At 43.0% G+C, this 12,651-nt stretch overlaps 1 protein-coding gene across 4 annotated transcripts in view; it reads left to right on the top strand.

The window, feature by feature from the left end:
• Positions 1–12,651, top strand: part of APOO (apolipoprotein O) — a 73,865-nt gene that overhangs the window by 21,298 nt on the left and 39,916 nt on the right. For 2 of the 4 annotated variants that reach the window (XM_055106808.2, XM_003819576.5), the window contains exons 2-4: positions 5,721–5,828; positions 7,622–7,741; positions 12,227–12,281. In XM_055106808.2, coding sequence (XP_054962783.1) covers positions 5,721–5,828; positions 7,622–7,741; positions 12,227–12,281 — 283 coding nt within the window. Of the gene's footprint in view, positions 1–3,102; positions 3,328–5,720; positions 5,829–7,621; positions 7,742–12,226; positions 12,282–12,651 lie in introns of those variants that run through there. The other 2 variants (XM_055106809.2, XM_063601785.1) reach the window with 2 other exon arrangements.

The raw sequence follows: 12,651 nt of genomic DNA, 5'->3' as shown, positions 1-12,651 counted from the left end.
CCCTTTGAAGCTAAAAAGGAAGATGAATCAGCCAAGATGTTGAGTGCATCAGCTTCAGCCATGTCTGCCTGGGGACCTTTTACCAAGGCTCCTCCCATGGGTTTCCATCACACAGATCTATACCAGTTCCTTACCATGGTCAGGTGTGTGGCTGGCTCCTTAGGAATGAGCTTGGCATGGATTAGGTATGCTAGAGCTGATGGATTTTTTAAAAAGTCTAATTTACATAGAGTGAAATACATAGATTTTTAAGTTGTACAGTCTTAGTTGTACAATTTGAGCTTTGACAAATGTATATACCTTGAATAACCCATACCCCAATCAAGATTGTTTCACCCCAGAAAGTTCACTTGTGCCACTTCTCAGTAAGTCCACTTCCTTCCAACTCCCACCTCCCCGGCCTAGTAGTGATTGTTCTGGTTTCTTTCACTATGTTTGAGGCCATGGGTTTTAAAACATACAGATTTTCTTCAAGTCTGGATGGTGAGAGATGTCAGAAAGTAATACTTACTCAAGTAGATTAGAGGTTCTCAGTGGGAGAGTTGCTCCCCAGGAGACATTTGGCAGTGTCTGGAGATGTTTTTGACTGTCGTGACTGGGAGGAGGTGCTACTGGCATCTAGTGGGTAGAGGCTAGGGATGCTGCCAAACTTCCTACAGTGCACAGGACAGCCCCACAAAGAAGGACCCAACCCAAATGTCAGTAGTGCTGAGTTTGAGAAATCCTCGAGTAAATCATGTGTTCTCTGCAAACTAAGAATTATGGTCCTGGGGAGTGTTCATTTGTAGGTCTCCCAGGTCTCCTGGGGTGAGGTTTGCTTTTTCTTTGTTTTGTTTGCTTGTCTGTTGAGAGCCTGCTGGAAGCTGAAAAGGCCACTGCAGGAGCCAGCTTTCTTTGGTGCTACCACCCTTGTGGCCACAGTTCTTGCTGTGGAATGGGTATCAGGGTAGGCTTAGGGAGGAAAACTAATAGGAGAAGAGGAAGAAGAAGAAAACAGTTTAGGCAGTAAAGGGAGGCAGGCCTAGAATAATATTAAAACTAGAAAAACAAGTAAGATAAGAGGGGAAGGTAAAGTAGAAATTAATAATTAAGAATCCAATAAAATGTTAAAGGAAATGAGGTGAGATTTAAAATCAAAGATAGGCTGAGTGTGTTGGCTCACACCTGTAATCCCAGCACTTTGGGAGGCCAAGGCGGGAGGATTGCTTGAGCTCAGGAGTTCGAGACCAGCTTGAGTAACATGATGAGACCCTGTCTCTGCTATATATATATAGTTATGTATAGATATAGTTATATATTTATATATATATAATATATATATTTGCCCAGGCTGGAGTGCAGTGGCACGATCTCGGCTCACTGCAACCCCTGCCTCCCAGTTTCAAGCCATTCTCCTGCCTCAGCCTCCCGAGTAGCTGGGATTACAGGCGTCTGCCACCACGCCTGGCTAATTTTTGTGTTTTTTGTAGAGACTGGATTTCATCATGTTGGCCAGGCTGGTGTCGAACTCCCGACCTCAGGTGATCCACCCACCTCGGCCTCCCAGAGTGCTGGGATTACAGACGTGAGCCACCGCACCCGGCCTTACTGTGCTTTATGAGAAATAAATACACCCCTGAAGTGCTGAGGAAGTCCAGACCCAAAAAACATGTTCTTATGGACTTAAAATTTCAGGTCAACTTTTTCTTAATTTCCAAAAGACAACAGTTTCTAAGTTTGCCTACTTTAGCTTTTCAAGTAAAATAAAAGATACGTAGATAGATGACTAGACCTCTAGCTGTCTGTCGGTCTCTGGAACATGTCCAAAACCAACTCATCATTTTTCCCTCAGACTTGCCCCTCTTTTTCTACTTCCTCTCTCAGGAATGCTGTGTCACCACCCAACTAGAAAAACCCATCGGAAACCCCAAGGTCACTTAAAATCTACTCTTTTTCTGATTTTCGAAAATACAATACATTGTTGTTAACTCTAGTCATTATGTTGTACAACAGATCTCTTGAACTACTCCTCCTAACTGAAACTTTGTACTTTTGACCAATATCTCCCCAACTCCCCCCAGCCCTTGCCCTGGTAGCCACCATTGTGCTCTCTACTTCCATTAGTTCAACCTTTTTAGATTCCACAAAAATTAATTTGTGAGGTAGTGCATATGTTAATTAGCTCAATTTAGCCATTCCACAATGTACACATATTTCAAAACAGCATGTTGTACACAATAAATATATACGATTCTTGTCAGTTTAAAAATTAAAATAAATGAAAATAAAAATTAAACCAAGGTCATCGTCACTCCTCCTTTCCCTTTGGTCACTAAGTCCTGCTAATTCTGCCTATTAAACTATCTCAATTCTACTTTCTCCTCTCCTGTGCAATCTTTCCTTGGGCCCTTATTTCTTTCCTTCATTGTTTTAGCAGCACCATAACTGGTCAGCTGGCCCTTTAATGACTTAAAGCGCCACACTGAGAAATAATGGTCTTTCTAAATGGCAAACTCGATTCTATATTCCATCCTTATTTGAGATCTTTTGGTATTTATTACCTAGGACTTTTATGTGAGCCACACGAGTCCCATTATGATCTGGCTACAACCAACTTCTCTGACTCATCTCTCTGTCACTCTGCTCCCTCCCACAAAACTCGAACTCCCTACACTTCTCCCATGCTGTTTCCCAGCTTCGTGGCTTCACACATGCTGATTCCTCTAATGTCCTATACTTGTTTTGTCTTTCTGTAGAACTGCCTAAGAGCCGGGAGAATTCATGCTTTTGAAACAAGGGGAATTTCCCTTGTCCCTCTTACAGGGCATATGATGGGGGTGTGGCCCACTTCTTAGGTGCCCCACTGCTCAAAACCCCTAGGGAAAGCAGGCAGATGGGCAGGTCGTGGGGAGTGTGGGCTCCAACCCCATGGCAGCGTCTAGGGGTGGATGTTTACAGCTTCTGCAGCCCCAGTGGGCGTGTGTTACGTGTGCTCTTTTAGTTTTGCTGTCAGTAGGCAGCTTGTGTTCATCAGCTCAGTTAGACCCTCTGCCTTATCGCAAGGACAGAGGGCTTTCTGTATCCTAGGGTTCTTGCCTGAGTATACCAGAAAAACCGGATCACACGTGGAGTTGGAGAATGAGTGCAAGGTTTTATTGAATGGTGGAAGTAGCACTCAGCAGATGGAAACGGAGCCAGAAGGGGTATGGAGTGGGAAGGTGGTTTTCCCCTGGAGTCAGGCCGCTTAGCAGCCAGGCTCTCCTCTGACCGCCCTCAGCCAAACTCCGCGTTGTCCTGCCGTTCTGCTGTTGGTGGCCTGCCGGAGTCTGTCACTGTGTTCTTCTGCTGGTATGTTGTTCCTCGCCTCTGCTTCTCTTGACGTCCAGCCACTTGTGTGCCTGCCCGCTAGGGTCTTGGGGTTTTTATAGGCACAAGATGGGAGTGTGGTGGGCCAGGGTGGTCTTGGGAAATACGATATTTGGGCACAAAAACAGAAATGCCTGTCCTCACCTAGGTTGGTGGGCACAGGCCCAGGGGTGGAGCCCTAGCCAGGGACCACGCCCTTCTCTACCCAGCATTTCCCTGCCTGCCTCTCCCATATCACTTTTCTTTTATTTATTTACTTTTTGAGACAGGGTCTCGCTCTGTTGCCCAGGCTGGAGTGCAGTGGCAGTATCTTGGCTCACTGCAATCTCCACCTCCTGGGTTCAAGCGATTCTTGTGCCTCAGCCTCCCTTATTTTATTTTTTAATCTGTCCCAGGCCAAGTGCAGTGGTTCACGCCTATAATCCCAGCACTTTGGGAGGCCGAGGTGGGTGGATCATTTGAATCCAGGAGTTTGAGACCAGCCTGGGCAACATGGCAAAACCCTGTCTCTACAAAAATTACAAAAATGAGCTGGACATGGTGGTGCATGCCTGTAGTCCCAGCTATTTGGGAGACAAGACAGGAGGAGTGCTTGAACCTGGGATGGGAAGGTTGCAGTGCAGCAGAAATCCTGCTGCTGCACTCCAACCTAGGCAACAGTGTGAGACCCTGTGTAAAAAAAAAAAAAAAAAGTTTGTCCATTTATTTACATCTATCAAGTTCTTCCTACCAGAATGGAAGCCCTTTCAGGGTGAGGATATGTCTTACTCCATATTCCTATTTCTATGGCTGTGCCTAACACACAAGGCATGCTCAGTAATTGTTTATTTCCTGCTCAAATGAGACAAAAGGAAATGGATGGAGGAGAGGTGGAAAATAAATGAGAGATTGATTTCTCTCTAACTATTTAGGCATGATTTAGCATCTTGGAAATCATATTACTGAGATTTGCAGTGCCTGTAATGTGAAAGATGAGGCTATTCTGTAATACAAAACGTAATGCCAGCTAAAATATAACAAAAATGTCTGTTGAAACGTATGGCTGCAAATTCCCATATTTCAGACCAAATGAAGAGCTGAAAGCCATTAAGAAAAAAAAGAGTGGTTGTTACTTTAACTGGTTTAAAAACAATTGATACATCTTGAAGTATTAAGTGTGCATCTTGAGGTCTTAATTTCAATGCAGTTTTGCTACAGATTTCTTTTGCTTCCACGATACAGATTAGCCAGCTAGTGCTGACATTAGTTCATGTGGTTTGTGCCCATCACAATTATTAGGCAGAACCAGCAGCACCAGGATACAACCTAAGGAGATCAATGTCCCTCCTAGAAAACTGCCACGGCCTTCGCAGGAGGGGTCTGAATTTTTTTTTTTTTTTTTTTTTTTTTGAGGTGGAGTCTAGCACTGTCACCCAGGCTGGAGTGCGGTGGCACAATCTTGGTTCACTGCAACCTCCACCTCCCAGGTGCAGGTGATTCTCCTGCTTCAGCCTTCTGTGTAGCTGGGATTACAGGTGCCCGCCACCACGCCCAGCTAATTTTTTTTTTTTTTTTTGTATTTTTAGTAGAGACGGGATTTCACTATGTTGGCCAGGCTGGTCTCGAATGCCTGACCTGGTGATCCACCCACCCGCCTCTGCCTTCCAAAGTGCTGGGATTACAGGCGTGAGCCACCGCGTCCAGCACATTTTTTATATTCACAATTAAATTAATAAACCCATAACTCTCCTCCTCTCAGCCCATCTTTTTTTTTTTTTTTTTTTTAGTGGAGCGATTATTTTGTGTGTGTGAAACAGAGTCTCACTCTATTGCCCAGGCTGGAGTGTAGTGGCATGATCATGGCTCACTGAAGCCTCAAACTCAAGAGTTCTCCCACCTCAGTCTCCTGAGTAGCTGGGACTACAGGCACACACCACCATGCCTGGCTGATTTTTTTAAAAAATATATTTTGTAGGCCAGGCGCACTGGCTCACACCTGTAATCCCAGCACTTTGGGAGGCCGAGGCGGGCGAATTACCTGAAGTCGGGAGTTCGAGACCAGCCTGGCCAACATGGCAAATCCCCATCTCTACTAAAAATACAAAAATTAGCCAGGTGTGGTGGCAGACGCCTGTAATCCCAGCTACTTGGGAGGCTGAGGTAGAAGAATCGCTTGAACCTGGGCGTTGGAGGTTGCAGTGAGCTGAGATCACGCCACTACACCGCAGCCTGGGTAACAGAGCAAGACTCCATCTTGAAAACATAAAAATAAATAAAAATAAAAGAAAGCACAGTAAGCCTTTCAGGGTGGGGAGTGGCTGAGGTTATGAATATGCTCATGTTCTGCACATTCGGTCTGTAACATAGAGAGGTTTAAGATTGCTTCTGCATTTCAGGTAATTCAGAGATCCATGGGGCCAGCCAGCCTGAGCTTGCTCACCTTCAAAGTCTATGCAGCACCAAAAAAGGACTCACCTCCCAAAAATTCCGTGAAGGTTGATGAGGTAACATGTTGTTCATGTTGCGATATATTTTGAGTGTCTGATTTAGTTACTGTAGGATAATTTTTTACAAATTGTATATCAGGAAGATGTGACTGTTTAAAATACATTTATTTATTTATTTATTTATTTTGAGACGGAGTTTTGCTCTTGTTGCCCAGGCTGGAGTGCAATGGTGCGATCTCGGCTCATTGCAACCTCCTCCTCCTGGTTCAAGCCATTCTCCTGCCTCAGCCTCCCAAGTAGCTGGGATTATAGGCATGTGCCACCACGCCTGGCTAATTTTGTATTTTTAGTAGAGACAAGGTTTCACCATGTTGGCCAGGCTAGTCTCGAACTCCCGACCTCAGGTGATCCACCTGCCTCGGCCTCCCAAAGTGCTGGGATTACAAGCGTGAGCCACCACGCCCAGCCAGAAGACATTTAAACAGAGAAAATATATTTCCTTATAGTTTGTTTAATTTGTGGGAAATATTAAACTATGGCTTTTTCAACAGATAAACTTTAATGATACTTAGGTAAGGGCACAATTAAGGAATACTTTATAAATGTTTACTGGGGAATCCACTGTGTCCCAACAGGTTATAAGCACAACTCACTTTTCTAAGTGGTCTGCCTGATTCTTGGCTTATCTTGATTCTTATCGAGCCAAGAATATATTCACATTTTTTCCTCTCTAAGAAATTAGAGATCTGGATCCTTTCTGTTTCTTGGCTAGAGGAGCTGCTCATAAGTATATACTTAATAAATACTAAATTAAAAAAAAAAACAAGAAATCTTCTCTCTACTGTTTACATTCCTTTTTGGTCTGTACTTCCCACTAATTATTTTGGATATTCAGTTTCTGTTGCCTTTGAATAAAGTGAGGTAAGGATCTACCTTCAGTCCTGGGTAGGGTTACTAGATTGGTGTTTACATAAAGCTAATTAGCTTATCTTTTGCCCTTTACTCTCTTCTCAGGCCTTGGCACAGTGGCATTTTTGAGGGTAAAGAAGGCAGCCAGCAGTGGCTGTAAGAAGTTCTCTGGATGGAGAATAAACCTGCTGTCCTGCTTTGATTAACATCAGACCAATCATTTGAACTGAATGACATGCCCTTTGGTTACTCTCAAGCTTTTTTAACCCCTTCACCCACCCTTTAGAGTAATAGAATCTTTTTTCCAAGCTCAATCTAAGGTGGAATACCAAATACCAGTATATAAAATGGATAAAGAGGAGCTGCTTTGTTTGTAGTCAGTGGGTGGGGAGAAGGTAGGACACCTCATAGCCCTGCCCTTTTGGCCTTGGCCTCGTTGATTATGGAAATAAGGTGCAGAGATAGTTTGAGATAAAGTTCAGGTTGCTTGTAACCCTTAGAGTCACTGGAATTCATGAAGTATTATTATTATTATTATTTTTGAGATGGAGTCTCACTCTTGCCTAGGCTTGAGTGCACTGGCACAATCTTGGCTTACTGCTACCTCCACCTCCCAGGTTCAAGAGATTCTCCCGCTTCAGCCTCCCAAGTAGCTGGGATTACAGGCGCCCACCGCGACACCTGGCTAAGTTTTGTATTTTTAGTAGAGACTGGGTTTCGCCACGTTGGCTAGGCTGGTCTTGAACTCCTGACCTTAAGTGATCCGCCTGCCCTGGCTTCTCAAAGTGCTGGGATTACAAGCGTGAACCACCACACCCGACCACAGAGTCACTGTAATTCATGAATTACTAGAAATATTATATTAAATACTTACAAATTTGATAAATGTATCCTGTAGACAGTACATCTTTTAAATCTTTGTTTTGTTTTAATGTGCGCAGCTTTCACTCTACTCAGTTCCTGAGGGTCAATCGAAGTATGTGGAGGAGGCAAGGAGCCAGCTCGAAGAAAGCATCTCACAGCTCCGACACTATTGCGAGCCATACACAACCTGGTGTCAGGTACAACTGTTCTGAAAACGGAGTGAACGCATTTCTGTTTAGAGTCCATAGAGGAAAGTCTGTATTGGCTGCATGTTTTTGGAAAAAGGCATGATAAAGGGCCCCGAGATGGTTGACAGAGGCTGGGAAGGGTAGTGGGGGTCTGGGGGGAAGGTGGGGATGGCTAATGGGCGCAAAAAAAAAAAATAGCAAGAATGAATAAAACCTATTTGATAGCACAACAGGATGACTGTAGTCAACAATAATTTAATTGTACATTTTAAAATAACTTAAAGAGTGTAATTGGATTGTTTTTAACACTAAGGATAAATGCTTGAGCGGATAGATTCCGCATTCTCCATATTGTGCTTATTTCACATTGCATGCCTGTGTCAACACATCTCATGTGCCCCATAAATGTATATACCTACTACGTACCCACAAAAAATGTTTAAATACAAGGCCCCAGGTTAAAAGTGCCTGACTTACAGATGTTCTTCAGTGCCATCTGAGGAGGGGTTGCAGAGATGCCCTAGCTTCCTGGTGACAGCTGTTGCCACAGCTACAGAGAGAATTTCCCTCTCCCTGGGCAGTGCATAACGCCTTAACTAGAGAGCAGAGGGGCTAGGAACTACCTTGTTGCTTGCAGTTATGAAAACATTGTTGTCTACCAGGGGAGGCTTGTGGGCTGGAACTCTAAACAAAGAAAAAAGATGCAACGTAAACACTTACATAAAAATTGCGAAGTTTTTCTCCCCCCACTATACAAATCAGTGCCACTTAAACCAGGAGGGGATATGGCATTTTGAATGCTATACTAAAATAGGGTAGATACTAAAATAGGGTAGAATTCCATACTGGATTACTGAACTATTTGTTCTAGTGACCAAAGAACTACATATACAGATTGGTTTCTGTCCTTGCCTGGGTTTTAGGTCAGGCATTTGTCATTACGTAAATGAAAAGTATTTCTGTGATTTTTAACATCAGTAACCAACGTTTACAATCTATAGAATGCTTTTGTAGGCTTTGATACATATGTTTGCTGTACTTGATCTTGATTTTGAAAATTGAAATTAATAAAAACTAATAGATGTAGATATGTGGGAAATTGTCTAGATTTACCTTGCTTGAGATTTATAAATTTAGTCTTTTTGGTTTTTTTTTTTTTGAGAGGGAGTCTTGCTCTGTCGCCCAGGCTGGAGTGCAGTAGCGTGCTCTCAGCTCACTGCAACCTCCACCTCCCGGGTTCAAGCAGTTCTCCCGCCTCAGCCTCCCAAGTAGCTGGGATTACAGGCACAAGCTACCATGCCTGGCTCATTTTTGTATTTATCGTAGAGGCAGAGTTTCGCCATGTTGGCCAGGCTGATGTCGAACTCCTGACCTCAAGTGATCTGTCCGCCTTGGCCTCCCAAAGTGCTGGGATTACAGGCGTGAGCCACCATGCCTGGCCTAAATTCAATTTTGATCCAGAGCTTGTTTAAAAATTTTTAATTTCCATTGGCTATGCTGCTGTTGAACTTTTGTTCACCAATTTAGAAAGAAAATAGTAAAGCATGGACTCTATCAACAATAAGAATTAGGCCATTATATTTAAGTATCATAACCATATTATTGAGTTAAGTAATACCTAAAGACTTTAAACATAACATGTTGTAAAATGATTAGACTTTATTCTCTTGTTGTAGAAGATTTTTAAACTTCTGGTAGTTAAGATAAAGTCAGCAAATTTGTGTGGATATTTTTGTATCATGTAGGCATGACTACGGTTACTTGTAGTCTGTCTGTTTTTTGTTTTGTTTTGTTTTGTTTTTTTGGCAATAAAAGTACTTTGTACCTTTTAGCCTAAGGTTGCTTTTTGTTTTTTACCTTTTCTTCCATGCGTGATACTCAGTGCAGCAAAATACCTCTCTGGATGATGGATTAGTTATCTATATGTTTATTTCCACTACTTCTAAATATAAAAGCTTGCTTGTAATTATAATAGTTTTTGTAATTATAATGGTTTTGTTTTCCTGGGTAGAACAAAGCCTTTATGAGTAGAAATATTTCTAATTCCTGGTTCCTTTTTCAGACCAGCAATTTCTAGCCCTTTTCTTGAAGAACCAATTTAATTTTGTTTTTTTGTTTTTTGTTTTTCTTTTTTTGAGACGGAGTCTCGCTCTGTTGCCAGGCTGGAGTGCAGTGGTGCAGTCTCAGCTCACTGCAACCTCCGCCTCCCGGGTTCAAGTGATTCTCCTGCCTCAGCTTCCTGAGTGGCTGGGACTACAGGCGTGTGCTACCAAGCCCAGATAATTTTTGTATTTTTAGTAGAGACGGGGTTTCACCATGTTGGCCAGGATGGTCTTGATCTCTTCACCTTGTGATCCGTCCACCTCGGCCTCCCAAGGTGCTGGGATTACAGGCATGACCCACTGTGCCCGGCCTTAATTTTTTTTAATAGTAAAAATATTAAGCTAGCAAAAGAAGTGGGCAATCATTCTAGATATTGATCTGAAGTTTTCTTTTCTTTTCTTTTCTTTTTTTTTTTTTTTTTTGGTAGAGACAAGGTTTCACCATGTTGCCCAGGCTGATCTCAAACTCCTGGGCTCAAGATCTCTGCCCACCTCAGCCTCCCAAGTAGCTCGGACATCATACACATACCACCATGCCCAACTAATATTTTTATTTTTATTTTTATTTTTTTTTATTTTTTTGAGACAGGGTCTCGCTCTGTCCCCCAGGCTGGAGTACAGTGGCGCGATCTCGGCTCACCGCAAGCACCGCCTCTTGGGTTCACGCCATTCTCCTGCCTCAGCCTCCCGAGTAGCTGGGACTACAGGTGCCTGCCACCACGCCCGGCTAATTTTTTTGTATTTCTAGTAGAGACCAGGTTTCACTGTGTTAGCCAGGATGGTCTCGATCTCCTGACTTCGTGATCCACCTGCCTTGGCCTCCCAAAGTGCTGGGATTACAGCCGTGAGCCACCGTGCCCAGCCTAATATTTTTATTTTTTTGTAGAGATGGGGTCTCTGCTGTGTTGCCCAAGCTGGTTCTCAAATTCCTGACCTCACGAGATACTCCTGTCTTAGCCTTCCAAAGTGTTGGGATTACAGGCGTGAAATAATGGATTTTAATGAAGTGATACTCAGTTCTTTAGATCTTCTGGCTAATTTGGCATTTATTATTTCAGGTCATTTAAAAGAATGAGGATAGCTTGTTCTGACTTGAACTGAATTACACAAAACAAATCCTTTTCCAGGCCGGGCGCAGTAGCTCACGCCTGTAATCCCAGCAGTTTGGGAGGCCAAGGCAGGTGGATCACCTGAGGTCAGGAGTTTGAGACCAGCCTGGCCAACATAGCGAAACCCTGTCCCTACCAAAAATACAAAAATTAGTTGGGCATGGTGGTGGGCACCTGTAATCCCAGCTACTCGGGAGGCTGAGGCAGGAGTAATCACTTGAATCCAGGAGGCGGAGGTTGCAGTGAGCCGAGGTCGCGCCACTGCACTCCAGCCTGGGCGACAAAAGCGAAACTCTATCTCAAAAAAAAAAAAATTAATTAATTAAAATAAAAATAAAAAAACAAATCCTTTCCCAAATGGCAACTAGTTTTGATACCTTCTGATACCCATGTATCTCTTCTTGTCTTCACTGTAGACTTCTTGAAGGTGGGTACCTTCTAGCGGGTCCCTCGTTTCCTTTAGGATCATGTGATATTCATGTACAAAGCCTTTTTTTTTTTTTTTGAGACACACCCAGGCTGGAGTGCAGTGGCGCCATCTCGGCTCACTGCAACCTCCGCCTCCTGGATTGAAATGATTCTCCTGCCTCAGCCTCCCGAGTAGCTGGGACTACAGGCGCGTGCCACCACGCCCGGCTAATTTTTGTATTTTTAGTAGAGACAGGGTTTCACCATGTTGGTCAGGCTGGTCTCCAACTCCTGACCTCAGGTGATCTGCCCCACTCGGCCTCCCAAAGTGCTGGGATTACAGGAGTGAGCCATCATGCCTGGCCACAAAGCCTTTTTATTGTTTTTAAGAGAATGTTGACACCTCATTTGCTTTGGGCTATAGCCTTTGTCTCATTAAAGCTGGTCATTCTTGCTTCAAATGGGCAGTTCCCAGATGTAGGCTCTAATTAATGGCAGATCAGGAAGTAGTTAATATGAAAGACAGATTTAATCTCATGGAGAAAAGCTTGCCACTTAAATATCAAGGGGATTGATTTTTAGTCTATTTTTTCCATTTTAATGGAAGAGTGAAATGGCTGGATTGTTGAAACCACTCTGTTTGGAATCTGCTTCCTGTGGCAGTAGTAAGCCATTCTGCTGAGTAATTTGCAGGGAAGGGAAGATTATAATAGGAAAAACAAACAAAAAGACCCAGACAGACAGTGTATCCCTTTGTTCAAAAAGCGTTAATAACATGATAATTTATTCAGTAAAAACAAGTATATTTATTCTGTTAACTTTCTGATCAGCAGATCCTGTGAATAGTTTCATTCAGTTTCTTTTTACCTTTTTAGGAAACGTACTCCCAAACTAAGCCCAAGATGCAAAGTTTGGTTCAATGGGGGTTAGGTAAGTTGATTTTAAATTAGGCATAATCAGCTACTTCATTAACATTGAACTCTTTAATCGGAGTTCCATGAATGAGCTCCAAGAAATCTGTGTATTCCTTAAAATTATATGCAGAATTTTAGAGCTATGTGGATTTTTCTGGGAAGAGGAGCTGTTGTTTTCATCAGATTTCAGGCAACTAGTGTCCCCAAATAGTCAGGTAAGTCTCTTCAAGATTGTTAGGATTCTTGGGCTAGCAAGTACAGATATACTGCTTTAAAAAAAAAAAAAACTCATTTCTAGGTGCAGCGTAATACACCATACTAATTCATCAATAGATTTTCTGAATCGGAATAGCTCATTTGCATTGCAATTAATAGATGCTCTAGAA

The sequence above is a fragment of the Pan paniscus genome, chromosome X (genome assembly GCF_029289425.2).
Source record: "Pan paniscus chromosome X, NHGRI_mPanPan1-v2.0_pri, whole genome shotgun sequence".
NCBI classification, from domain to species: domain Eukaryota; kingdom Metazoa; phylum Chordata; class Mammalia; order Primates; family Hominidae; genus Pan; species Pan paniscus.
The sequence above is the reverse complement of the archived record's forward strand: the minus strand, read 5'-3'. Positions and strand labels throughout refer to the sequence as shown.